The 14,367-nt window shown below is 39.2% G+C and overlaps 1 protein-coding gene across 8 annotated transcripts in view; it reads right to left on the bottom strand.

The window, feature by feature from the left end:
• The window catches only part of wu:fi37e09, a 39,052-nt gene extending 34,908 nt beyond the window's left edge, over window positions 1–4,144 (bottom strand). For all 8 annotated transcript variants that reach the window (XR_012397715.1, XR_012397716.1, XR_012397717.1 and 5 more), the window contains exon 1: window positions 3,795–4,144. Coding sequence is in view for 4 of the 8 variants with exons in the window: in XM_002666176.7 (XP_002666222.3) it covers window positions 3,795–3,840 (46 nt within the window). In the remaining 4 variants the exon portion in view is untranslated. The remainder of the gene's footprint in view (window positions 1–3,794) is intronic.
• Between the last annotated feature and the right edge of the window lie 10,223 nt (window positions 4,145–14,367).

Below are 14,367 nucleotides of genomic sequence, written 5' to 3' on the forward strand. Positions count from 1 at the left end.
AAAAAAGAGAAAAAGAGGAAACCCCCACTCCCACCATGATACCAGTGTTGCCACATGTCGATTAACCGGTGGGAAAATTTCCTCATTGTCACAACCCTAATCCTCGCACCTATAGCGAATAATCACATGTTCAAATCCTCTAAATTAGATCAAGGTTTTATGTTACGGAAGACCAAAGGTCTGAGATCTATTGGGGATCTGTACATAGACAGAAAATTTGCATCTTTTAGCCAGTTGCAATCAACATTTAATTTTTCGGTTCTTGCAAATGAGACATTGGGCTCTATTTTGACGGTCCATGTGCAGAGCGCAAAACGCAGGGCGCAAACGCTTTCAGGGCGTGTCAGGATGCGTTTTTGTTAATTTAAGGACGAGAAATCTGCCTTGCACCGCGGCGCATGATCTAAAATGGTTGAGTTTATTTTCTTAATGAGTTATAGGTGTGTTTTGAGAATAAACCAATTAGAGTCTCATCTCCCATTCCCTTTAAGAGTCAGCTGTGTCGCGCTAAGAGCGCATTCGCTATTTACAGGATACAAAGTAAGTCTAAGTGAAAAAAAATGAGTATTCCACAAGCAAACAGTTAACAGAAAACTGTTAAACAGATCATCTACTGTGTGAGAATGAGAGATAATGGAACTACTTTCACATTCGCTCTTGGATAGGGAAACCTTTACGCACAGACATCAATTAGTCTATAAATAAATACTTTTGTTTGTTAAGCGCAAATATTTGTTTCAAAACGATTTCTAAATTCAGTTCTAATTTCCAGCAAACGAATAAATGAATAATAATTACAAAATGTGCTCAAAAACCTGAGTTATATCCTAAAACACATGCTGTGCCCCATATGGTCTAAAACCAGACATGTGGGCAAATCTAAGCTTGTTTTTAATAAAACAAATATAAATATGGATATAATAAATAATACTGCTAATAATAATAACATTATACAAAAGCAAATTGTTATGAATGAACTGAAAAAGCCTCCCGAGATGAAGAAGACATAAAAGCAGTTATTTTTTATATTTATATAGGCTAGAAAATAATAGGTTTTGAAATATTTTAATCCTTTATATTTATATTCTATATCTATTCTTATTATATCCTATATATATATTTTTAATATTTAAACGTTTTCATATGTGTAGATATTTGCCTATTGCTCTCTTGTGCGTATTAAGCAGTGTGTAAGCGAGGTGCAACTCTGCGCCGAAGTTTAGACCGGGTTAGTTTTGGTCTAATGAAAAATCTATTATAGTTTCTCAAAATAGCGACGCGCCAGCGGTCCGCCTCAAAACGCCTTTCTTTTTTAGACCAGAACGCCTCTGGGCGCACAAATGAGCGCTAATGCATTTGCTATTTAAACAGCGTAGTGCAACGCCTCAAAACGACTCAAGCTGCGCCAAGCTGAAACTACCAAAAGACTAATGCACCGCGCCCTGCACCACACTGCGCCGGGTGTATAATAGGGCCATAATGTTCAAACTGTAATTTTAAGCTTTATGGACAAACCAAAATCTAATACATTTGAGCGATGTTTTTTGGTAAACCAAAATTCTAGACATATGGTTTCACGCTGTGTTACTGCTTTTCAACTTCCTGTGAATACAAACTATATAAAAGAGGCCTGGACTAAGGAATTTACTGAAGAAGTGCCTTATGAAACCTGGAACAAAAGCCTCGAAAGGATTCAAGGCTGCTCGATAAACACGAGGCACATGTTGATTCAGTTTAAAGTAATTCACAGATTGTATTATTCCAAAGTAAAACTAAGTAAAATATCTAACTCCATCTAACTTGTTTTTTTTTCTTTGTGTGTGTTGTTTTGTTGGTACATTATGTAAAATTTTTAAAAATAAAAATTAAAAATTAAAATTAAAATAAATGAGATGGCCAGTTCCTTCTCCCCTCCTCATTAGGAGGGAGTGTGGGTGGAATGCAACTGGAGTGACCGGTTCCAGAGGACAAATCCAGGTCTCAGTCATAACCTGTACTGCAAGTACATTGTGTGAAGAGTAAAAAAAAAAAAAAAAAAAAAGCTTACTACTGTAGTGCCACGTGAATGTTTGTGCTCAGTGGAGTCTTCACGCAAGGAGACTGGACACTGCTGCTGGATGCTTCCACTGATGTTTCAGTGTACTATCTATTTATACAGCTAAGCTAAGAGCCTCTTCCCTAATAACCAAACAAAAGCTTCCATTTGCAAATCAAAACAAAGCCTCCTAAATAAGCCTTTACTTAAAATAAAAATAAAACAATCAAAAACACTTTACATTTTATACATGATGCTCAGCTATGTGGAAAGTCACACTTTAAAGTCAAATTTTGATTTAACACCTGATCATTGAGCACGGATGACTTTATGACAAACAAGAGCATAATATAAAGACGGAATGTGCAGCCACTGAGAGCCCCTATGCTGGATTCAGTGACCGGCACACATAGGCTCTCCTCCGTTAATCTGTAAAGGCTGTCAGATCAACGTGTGTGTGTGTGTGTGTGTGTGTGTGTGTGTGTGTGTGTGTGTGTGTGTGTGTGTGTGCGCGCGCGCATGGTGACAGCTCTCACACGCGCTCGTTATAATCAATATGAATCGGCGGCCAATAACAGTATGGCCGCCGATATATTGTGCATCCCTAGTTATTATTACATCAATCACTTGATATGTTTTTTTTATGCCAAACACAAAGTGTTGTGGATGAAAACAAAAAAGTTTACTGGGTCAGTACATCTACTTTAGCCTATAATGTTGAATATAATGCAGGAGGGAATCTGATGATGACATGTCTCATTTTACCTGTGAACAAAATGGTCTAATAATCCCTATATGTTCAAATCCATCATTCCATGTCTATACAAAATGCGGCTTTTAACCAACAGTAGATCTACATTAAAGCCTACTAATAATTAAGTTATTTTACCATATGTTTGAGAAATATTAATAATAATAGCCCACTCATGTTTACCTTTATTTTACACCTACATAACCGTGAGAAAATCGTGATCTTTATTTTAAGCAAAAAATAATAATAAATTGCGATTCTCATTTTAGCCAGAATCGTGCAGCCCTAGAAGAAAGTTAAATATAACTAAGTATTAGAAATAGTAAAAGTAAAAGTAGGTGTAAGAGTATTGTGGTGGTTATTATTATTAGTATTATTATTATTATTAACAGTATTATGATTATTAATAGTAGATAGGGGTGAGAAGTGTGTTTGTAAGTATGTGTGCGCTTGAAAAAAGGGTGGGAAGGAGGAAAGTGGGGGGGGGGGAATAATGATTAGTCTGTAAACCTAACCTCTGGTCCACACTGAGGGTGGTGGTAATGCACCAAAAACGCTGGTTGCCAACCACCGAAAATTATAAGTCGTCGTCTTGAAAACACACACACACACACGTATCCAGGGGGAGTCGTAAGTAAAAGAGGATTTGCACATTCTTATTCAGGATGAACTTGCACATTTTAAACATTCAAAAGTTTTTGTACACTCTTATACATTTGCTAATGTTGTTTTGCATTTGTGTACTGTATTTTATGAATGTGTATTTTTTATTTTGTGCACGTGAATTGTTTTGTGAATATGTATAACTGTTTAACGCACGTGAATTTGGCAACGCATGTGTACATCGTGTCTTTTGCTTGAATTTCTTTTGAGTCTACTCTGTCCCCATAAGCAAGAACTTAAGCGCAAGCCAACGTGTAAACAAGGATATCAGTAAATGTAAGATTACCAGTAATATCAAGTGAAACCGAAAGTGTTGGGAAAAAATTCAAAGAAAGCTTCACTTACCACAGACGATGACTGCAAACATAACAGTTCTCAAAACGTTCTTCATATTGTTGTAGATTTCAGAAGATTCGAACGTGTTATTTTTGGTAATAGTTAAACGTTAGTTTGAGCCACACCCAGTCAACTGACAACAACGATTTCAGATGTTTAGTTTCCAGACAAGAACCATTTAACCCAACTTTGTTATGCTCGTGTTCGGCCAAACATTTACCACGTTTCTTAAAGTTTACGCACGTTTGCAATACATTAATGATAACAGCGGAACACATAACACTTTAATGGCGGTCTCTTCTTTTTCTTCTTCTGCTTTCTTCTTCTTCTTCTTCTTCTTCTTCTTCTTCTTCATTGATGTTTAACGGCGTTTGGCATCCAACTTTAATGGTGCATTGCCGCCCCTTCTGTACTGGAGTGTGGAGTGGATTTGGACTGAAATAATTGCAGTACCCTCTCATTTTATATTCCCCTCTCCTCTTTTTACTCTTTTCTTACCTTAAATATCCATAATAAACTCTATATCCTATTTACTAAACCAGTGACCTTTAAGAAATATAATAACTTTTTCTTTTTCTTCTTCTTAGTTTTATGGCGACTTGTATTCTTTGTACATATCGCCACCTACTGTGCCAGTTGTGCAACCAGATTCTGTTATTGCTCTGCCCTCAGAATCCAGGTACCGGTTGACGTTGCGTGTTCAGCTCCTCCCCGAGAAGCCCCTGTCTGCAGCTCGCAGATCTGGGCGGGGATGAATGTGGGGCGGGGCTGCACATTCAGCCACGCCCATCTGTAATTTCATTAGTTAGTGGAAACGTAATAGCGTGAATGCCCACTACGTGGTGTCAGTAAACAGGAAATGCATGTACAATTTCTTAAATATTGTTTTTATTGTTAAAGGGGTGGTCCACTACGATATTATATTTTAAACTTCAGTTGATGTGTAATGTAGCTGTGTGAACATAAACAGCATCTCTGAATGTAAAATATTCAAAGTTTAATGCAAAGGGAGACCTTGATTTGTACAGAGTTAGCTTAGCAACGCCTACAATTAACGAATTTTGGGGACTACAAAAAATACTTCCGCCCCCTGTGAGATCACAAAAGTTCGTTATTGCGCATCCCACACTGCGCAGGTAAAGGCCGTGGCCAGAGGCGCTGTAACGTTACTGCAGAGAGAGAAATGCCATCCTGCTGTTTCCACAGAGCTGTTCTGTTTCTGTTGTTGGGCTTCCAAATGACACGACCCAAACACAGAAGTGCTTACAGTTCAATATTAATTATGTTCCAGAGAACTATAAAATACATAGCAAGCATGATTTGACAAAACACATCTTCCAGAATCTCTCCCAGTTCAGTGCTGGATTCAGTTAAAATCTCCTCAAAGATGGAGCAAGGAGACGCTGTGAACTCTGAGTCATGACCTGTAAGTGTTTTTATTTGTTAAAATTGATCATGACATGTACAGTGTCTAACTTTAACGGTGTGTTGTAGCAAAGATGTAAACAACGGGAAATTATGGTAACCGCTAACGACTTAGCTAACGTTACAAATCCATATTTATCAAACGGCTGTAAACGCACACACACACATACACATAAACGCACTCTTGGCCAGCACCTGCGTCTCTCTGTGTGAGACGGCAGAATTTCTCTCTATAGGCAGCTATGCTATGCGTTTTACAACTCGGACAATAAAGTCGCAAAAGATATGTGAACGATTCATGTTACTTACACAGGCATATTCCGCATATGCATGAAAGACGTCCTGTAACGCATTGATTTAAAAAAAATACAGCAATGATTTCCCAACTGGAGTGTAACATCAAAAACAAATCAATCCAGGCTCACAAAGGTCTCATCTCACATCTTGTGCTTTATTCTGTCACCACAGAAAATAACTTAATCCGAGCATGAGAGAAAAAGAACAATAAAAATCTCTCCCGCGCACATGCGCTTCTCGTGTTACAAATACTTCATCGTATACACGCATAAACACACTAAAAGGCACAGAAACAGTTAAAGGAGCCGCATCCCATTTTCACTCGTTACAGACACGTGTTGACTGACTGACTGACTGACTGACTGTTTACACAAAACGCGCGTGCTTGTCAGGGCGTGACGTGAAGCCGATCGGCGTATCACAGCATATTATGATGATGACCAATCAGAGTCACTTGAGGGTGGGCCTTTTAGAGGAACTAGGAAATATGACAGTCGTTTTCATGTTAGCTGAGTAGCTGTGTATAATCAAAGTGATATTTATGAAAAAATAACACGATTTCCTTCAAGTTAAACATGAGCACACATTGCTTTGCATCTTATTAACACAACCAAGCCTTAAAAATAACATTCTGGACCACCCCTTTAATAAACACAGAAATGCACAAAAGTGGACATTCTTGCTGAGCGTTTTATATGTTAAAGGGGTGGTCCAGAATGTTATTTTTAAGGCTTGGTTGTGTTAATAAGATGCAAAGCAATGTGTGCTCATGTTTAACTTGAAGGAAATCGTGTTATTTTTTCATAAATATCACTTTGATTATACACAGCTACTCAGCTAACATGAAAACGACTGTCATATTTCCTAGTTCCTCTAAAAGGCCCACCCTCAAGTGACTCTGATTGGTCATCATCATAATATGCTGTGATACGCCGATCGGCTTCACGTCACGCCCTGACAAGCACGCGCGTTTTGTGTAAACAGTCAGTCAGTCAGTCAGTCAGTCAACACGTGTCTGTAACGAGTGAAAATGGGATGCGGCTCCTTTAACTGTTTCTGTGCCTTTTAGTGTGTTTATGCGTGTATACGATGAAGTATTTGTAACACGAGAAGCGCATGTGCGCGGGAGAGATTTTTATTGTTCTTTTTCTCTCATGCTCGGATTAAGTTATTTTCTGTGGTGACAGAATAAAGCACAAGATGTGAGATGAGACCTTTGTGAGCCTGGATTGATTTGTTTTTGATGTTACACTCCAGTTGGGAAATCATTGCTGTATTTTTTTTAAATCAATGCGTTACAGGACGTCTTTCATGCATATGCGGAATATGCCTGTGTAAGTAACATGAATCGTTCACATATCTTTTGCGACTTTATTGTCCGAGTTGTAAAACGCATAGCATAGCTGCCTATAGAGAGAAATTCTGCCGTCTCACACAGAGAGACGCAGGTGCTGGCCAAGAGTGCGTTTATGTGTATGTGTGTGTGTGCGTTTACAGCCGTTTGATAAATATGGATTTGTAACGTTAGCTAAGTCGTTAGCGGTTACCATAATTTCCCGTTGTTTACATCTTTGCTACAACACACCGTTAAAGTTAGACACTGTACATGTCATGATCAATTTTAACAAATAAAAACACTTACAGGTCATGACTCAGAGTTCACAGCGTCTCCTTGCTCCATCTTTGAGGAGATTTTAACTGAATCCAGCACTGAACTGGGAGAGATTCTGGAAGATGTGTTTTGTCAAATCATGCTTGCTATGTATTTTATAGTTCTCTGGAACATAATTAATATTGAACTGTAAGCACTTCTGTGTTTGGGTCGTGTCATTTGGAAGCCCAACAACAGAAACAGAACAGCTCTGTGGAAACAGCAGGATGGCATTTCTCTCTCTGCAGTAACGTTACAGCGCCTCTGGCCACGGCCTTTACCTGCGCAGTGTGGGATGCGCAATAACGAACTTTTGTGATCTCACAGGGGGCGGAAGTATTTTTTGTAGTCCCCAAAATTCGTTAATTGTAGGCGTTGCTAAGCTAACTCTGTACAAATCAAGGTCTCCCTTTGCATTAAACTTTGAATATTTTACATTCAGAGATGCTGTTTATGTTCACACAGCTACATTACACATCAACTGAAGTTTAAAATATAATATCGTAGTGGACCACCCCTTTAATTATGTTAACAGTTATGTGAATTTCATAATGGTATTTTTCCTGCTAAAAAATATTACAAAAGACTCAAAAGACTCTTTTCACAATGGTGTCACTTCAGAAACGCAGTGATTTTAGTTCTGATATTTTAATGGTTTATTATTTTGCTTCAAAATGCAAATGCATATTGCATATTTACAGCAAATAAAGATGGAGAGAGAAAAAATAAATAAATAAATAAAAATGCAGTGTTTTTAGTTCAGTTTATTTTTTTCCCTTTGAATGGAAGAGTTCTCTGGAAAATTTACAATTGAAAATATTAAAATTATACTTTGATTTAAGTCTATTAAAAATATTGGGCATGTGTCCAATTGTTTTTCTTTCAATACTGCACTGCTTTGAGTTTTATTAAGAGCAGGAATAAGCTATTATTTATTAAGGGAAGTATACGTTTGTAACCTTTTTACTTATTAAATCAGATTATTTCATCATATAATGGATTTATTTTTACTTTGATGCTGCTATGAATATACATGTATATGATCTGTTATATGTAAATGTTCCAGCATGAGTAAAATTTTATATTAATTTTTTTCATATTACATGGTGTGTCATCTATGAATGCAATCAATTTCATTATTTATTATTTACTAATCCATTAAAGTTTTGTTCAGTTACTCCATTTGAATGAAGACAGTGCTCTGCTGCCACCTACTGGGTGGTTTTGATATCTGTTCTACAATTTAATTAATAAGTTACAAATAATTTCATAATCTAATATTACTGATTTAAAATGCAGTCTTCTTGGTTTTATTTTTGTATTATTTGTAAATGCAGGGTAAATACTTTAATACCACTTTCTAATAACCCTTCTGTGTCCATTTCTGCACTGTAGATCTTTAAAAATATTTTTTATAATGATTTTGTTTGGTTATTAAGAGTCACATACAACATTGTTATTCTATTTCATTTCATTAGAATATTAAATACACTTAATATTATATTAATAGTGTGGCACAAACGGCCAGTTTTATTTATTACTTATCTATCAGGACACAAATTAATGAAAATAAATTTGACATTAATAAGTGCAGCACTCGTGTAAACTTCTGATTTTTTTTATTTGACAAATCCTGAGAAATAAATACCAACTTCATCTTCAGTAAAACACCAACACAAAGCAATACAGTCAGTTGAAAGTCCCTCTTTCTCGGTTCGAGTAAAAATCTGGCAGATCTGTGTTTTTTAGATGTCAGATGTCTCACCTACAGAACATCTGTGTTTGCACATGCACACGTACAAAAGGAAGACTGACAATTTATAGAAAAAATAATAATAATTTAAGATACAGCAGTTTGTGATTAATATCTTTAATAAACATAAAAACAATTATATATTTTTTACAGGGAAATTCCACTACAGCATTAGTAACAATCTGCAGTAAAAAGTGCTTGGCATATTCTGTACTCTTTATCATGTGTACACACACACACACACACACAGCCTGCTTCTTGAATTTTGGATTACTGACAATGGCTCGGCGAGGCAGTGGCGCAGTAGGTAGTGCTGCCACCTCACAGCAAGAAAGTTGCTGGGTTGCTGATTCGAACCTCGGCTCAGTTGGCGTTTCTGTGTGGAGTTTGCATGTTCTCCCTGCCTTCGCGTGGGTTTCCTCCGGTTGCTCCGGTTTACCCCACAGTCCAAAGACATGCGGTAAAGGTGAATTGGGTAGGCTAAATTGTCTGTAGTGTATGAGTGTGTGTGTGTGTGGATGTTCCCCAGAGATGGGTTGCGGCTGGAAGGGCATCCGCTGCGTAAAAACCTGCTGGATAAGTTGGCAGTCCATTCCGCTGTTGTGACTCTGGATTAATAAAGGGACAAAACCGACAAGAAAATGAATGAATGAATGAATGAATGACAATTACTCAGAAGGTCCTGGATGTCAGTGAGAGTTGCAGAAATGTCCCATCACCATCCTGTGTGACAACTCTCAGTAGGATACACTACAGGATCTCAGGCGGCATCTGTACAAAATAACCAACAATCATCAACATGTCGCTTAACATACAGTATATTAAAGTTAAACTCAAAGAATTAAATTTGTTTATACTAGGCATGCCCCTCCTCACATTCCCCTTTGCATAAGTTTCATGCATGGGTTATAAAGTAAAAAAAAAAAAAGAGAGAACATGAAGTGTAAATAAATATATTAAAAATTATTAAATGCACAAATCTATTAAAACAAAAGAGAGAACGAACTGAGGTAAAATAAAATAAAACAGAGAATATGCTCCACAGGAATCATAGTGATGACTATATATCAATGCCAATGATCTGCAAACAGAATGTAGTATAGATCAGTAAGTTAAGAATCAAGTTTTATCTTGTACATATTTAGCATTAACATTACCAGAGTATATCAATTACAGAACATGCCACAAAGAAAAATATATTTTGTTATCTTTGATATTAATAAACTTCATGTGATGGACTGTTTTGCTCAAAACTCTTTAAAGTTTACATTATTCTTCTAAGTGAATAAAACCACCAACTGTACGATCAACCTGGAAAACGCCAACCCTAACACAGAAAACATTTTTTTTTAGGCTTTAAAACTTCATATCTCCTTAAAGGCCTTTAATTAAATAAATGACACATAATACGTGAGGTGTACTGCACTATAATTTGACCATTTACATGACAGAAGATGTGTACTTACCATGCAGAGATGAAAACCGGAATCGAAAGCATACATTACATCAACGTCTGTTTCCATGAACCAATGAAAGACTTGTGGGCGGAGTGACATGTTCAGTCTCGCCCATTTATGGGCGGGGCTGCACATTCAGCTCCGCCCCATATTCAGCCCCGCCCAGATCTGCGGGCTGCAGACGGGTGTACTTGTCCTCCCCTGGAATACTGAATTCCTTAGTCCCCAGAATTGTATCATAGCACCAATTTTATTTACTTACATGACTTATATTTTAGTTATATTATTATTAGATACATTACTGTTAGTTATATTTTACTATATCCTTTTATCTAACCCTGTATTATATAAAAAATCTATTAGAATCATTTATCCTAAATGGTCATAATTAAACTCATACCCCAGTAGGTATCCTATATCTTTATCTTCCTTTCCTTTCTCCTAAAGATATTCAATTAGTTCCTTTCTTTCTTCTCTGTATTTTAAACATTCATATATTACATGCTGGATTGTTTCTTTTACATTACAAGATTCACATAATCCATTCTAAAGTACACCAATTAAAAACAGTGCATCATTCAGTCTGGTATGCCCTATGCTTCTTCTTTTTCTTCTTCTTCCTTGTTGTTTTATGGCGGGTGGCATCCAACTTTAAGGTTCAGTACCCCAAATCAGCAGGAAGAGGATCACTGTCAGGGGCAAAGAGAATTTTAAAGACTGTTTTCTAAATTTCTTTTTTTTTTTTCTTTTTTGAAGACTGTTAGCTTCTAGGAAAGAAATCAATTACGTTTCTTAAATTCAAAGTGGGGGGGAAACGGTTCAATGAGTATGTCTCACAGCAAGAAGGTCGCTGGTTCGAGCCTCGGCTGGGTCAGTTGGCATTACTGTGTGGAGTTTGCGTGTTGGCTAGGGTTTTCTCCGGGTGTTCCGCCGCTCCAGTTTTCCTCACAAGCCCAAAGACATGTGGTACAGGTGAATTGTGTATGCTGAAATTGACTGTAGCATATGAGTGTGTGTATGAATGAGTGTGTATGGATGTTTCCCAGTGATGGGCTGCGGCTGGAAGGGCATCCGCTGCGTAAAACCATATGCTGGATAAGTTGGTGGTTAATTAAGATTAAAAAGGGAGATTAATAAAGGGACTAAGCCAAATAAATGAATAAATAAATTCAAAATTAGGGGTGTTGCGATGGCGCAGTGGGTAGTGCTGTCACCTCACAGCAAAAAGGTCGCTGGTTTGAGTCTCGGCTCGGCCAGTTGGCATTTCTGTGTGGAGTTTGCATGTTCTCCCCATGTTCGCGTGGGTTTCCTCAGTGTGCTCCGGTTTCCCCCCACAAATCCAAACACATGTGCTATAGGTTAATTAATTAATTAATTAATTAATAAGCTAAATTTGTCCATACCATGTGTGTGAGTGAATAAAAGTGTATGGATGTTTGCCAGGGATGGGTTGCAGCTGGAAGGGCATTCGCTGCGTAAAACATATGCTGGATAGGTTGGCGTTCATTTAGTTGTAGCGACCCCTGATTAATAAAGGGACTAAGCTGAAAAAGAAAATGAATGAATGAATTCAAATTGCTCCTAAAGGTGTACTAAATGCAAGATATCTTTTTGCTTTTCAAACATAGGGAATTGCTTTTTTTAAAATACCATAAGAAATAGGGTCTAAAATAGTTCAAAAAATGCTAAATTCCCATGATGCATACACTACACTAAAAAAAATATAGCGTCAGTCATAATTCCAGAGTTGACTTTGAGTATTTTCTTTGGCATTATAATAATTTTAAGTATCTTATTGGTTCCATTTCACACATACTGCATTCTGATATCCATTGTAATGGACACATGATATCTTTAAAATAAAATAATTTTTTCTCCAAAACAATGATTCAGTATGAACATTGTCTTTCAAGCAATTCGGGATATTAGGAAGAAAAGATAAGTATAAAATATTTATTTTTCTTGTAGCCAGGGGTTTAAAGATGTAGGTCATAAGTAAACAAGTGTCAGTCTCTAAAGTGTGATGCCCACTAGAGGGGTTTACTGTCACTGACTTCAGAGCTTCAATAAACCACCTGCAGACTAGCAGCTCGCAAGCTCTTCAGTTAGTTCCTAGGAAGACATTTATACAATTAACTGTTCAGTGAAATCCTCAAGAATATGTTGGACATGTTTATTATCTTCTATTTGTGCTCATGGACTCTGACTGGTAAGTTTTATTATTTTGATTATTAGGCTTAGTTCTGTGTACAGAATAGTATCATTTATCCACCAGCACTATTCTTCATTGTTTGCATTTATGTTTTCATTAAGCCTACAGTATTATAATTCTAATCAGATAAATATACTCATTCATTTACATAGAGATTACATAGAGAGGATGGTTAGCGGGGAGGGAAGACACGAGCCCTCCTTAACACAGGGGGGACTAAACCGTGGTTTAGTGAGCTTATGGGATCGCCCGCAGGGAATCACACATAGCAGGCACCTATGCCCAGAACGCAGGCTGACCAGTGGGCATGCCAACAACATAACGGGCTGCGGAGTCAGATGCTGGGGGCCTCGGAGGAACACTGTAGGGTTCACCGAATGGGGAACTGAACTGACAAAGCTGAAAAGGCGATCGTACCTCCGTGTTAGGGAGAATGGCGCAGCAAGCGTGTTTCAACACCCCAACCGAATTGTTTCCTCAATCACCAAGGGTTACCTAATACCCATAAGGAAACCGGCTCCACTCGCAGATTGTACAACCTAGCAAATGTATTAGGTGTTGCCGCAGCTCTGCAAATGTCTGTCAGAGAGGCGCCGCGTACTAACACCCAAGAGGATGCCTTGGGGACACGGCTCACTACCTGATCCTTAAATGGCATGGTAAGAACCTTGGGCACATAGCCGGGCCGGAGTCTCAGGACAATGTGAGAGAAGGCCTGCCCAAATTGTAGGCAGGAGTCACTGACCGAAAATGCTTCCAGGTCCCTGACCCTCTTAACCGATGCCAACGCGACCAGCAGAGCTGTCTTCAAGGACAGAAATCTCAAGGATACTGAATCCAGTGGCTCAAAGGGCTCCTCACGTAGGCTCGTAGCACTACCGCGAGGACCCAAAAGGGCATGAGAGGGGCCGGGTTGGAACCATACGCCTCGCACCTCAGAGGAACCGGATGATGAGGTTATGCCTCCCCACGGTGCCGCTGTTTACCGCATCATGATCTGGTTCCACAGATCTGGGAGATGGCGATGCTCAATGGTGCCCTGTCCCTGAGGGAGTAGGTGCTCTCTCAAAAGGACCCCCCAGGGGGCGGTTTCGCGAGGAGGGAGAGCTCTAAAACCAGGTCCAGTTGGGCCATAGAGCCGCAACTAACAAGACCTGCTCCTCGTCCTCCCTGGGATTGCACAGTAACTGCGCGAGCAGGCTCACTGGGGAAAACGCAAGTTTGCGCATGCCCCGAGGCCAGCTGTGGGGCAGAGCCCATGTCAGCTGAACAGGCTCAGGGTAGAGTCGCCATTCTCCCGGGGCAAGGAGCTGCTGTGAGAGCGCGTCAGTCGGACGGTTGAGCTCGCCCGGCATGTGAACAGCACTCATCGACTTCAGCCAAGGATGACTTCGGAGGAGCAGACGGCGAGCGAGCTGCGACATGCGGAGGGAGCGCATACCTCCCATACGGTTGATATACGCTACCGTCGCCGTGCTGTCCGTCCTGACCAGCACATGTTGCCCCCTCAGCGCCGGAAAAAAGCGGCATAGAGTGAGAAACACTGAAAACAGCTCTAGGCAGTTGATATGCCAATGCAGTTAGGTTCCCTTCGACAAGTCCGCAGCAGCATGCCCGCAACACACAGCCCCCCAACCCGTACTGGAAGCATCTGTCGACTGACAACATGCCTGGATGCCTAACCCAGGGGCACTCAGGCCAATAGGAAAGAGGGGTCCCTCCAGGGGGAGGGGGCGCGGAAACACAGTGGAGTGGAAGTCACTCGGTGTGTGCCCGCGTGCCATGCG

The sequence above is a fragment of the Danio rerio genome, chromosome 22 (genome assembly GCF_049306965.1).
Source record: "Danio rerio strain Tuebingen ecotype United States chromosome 22, GRCz12tu, whole genome shotgun sequence".
NCBI classification, from domain to species: domain Eukaryota; kingdom Metazoa; phylum Chordata; class Actinopteri; order Cypriniformes; family Danionidae; genus Danio; species Danio rerio.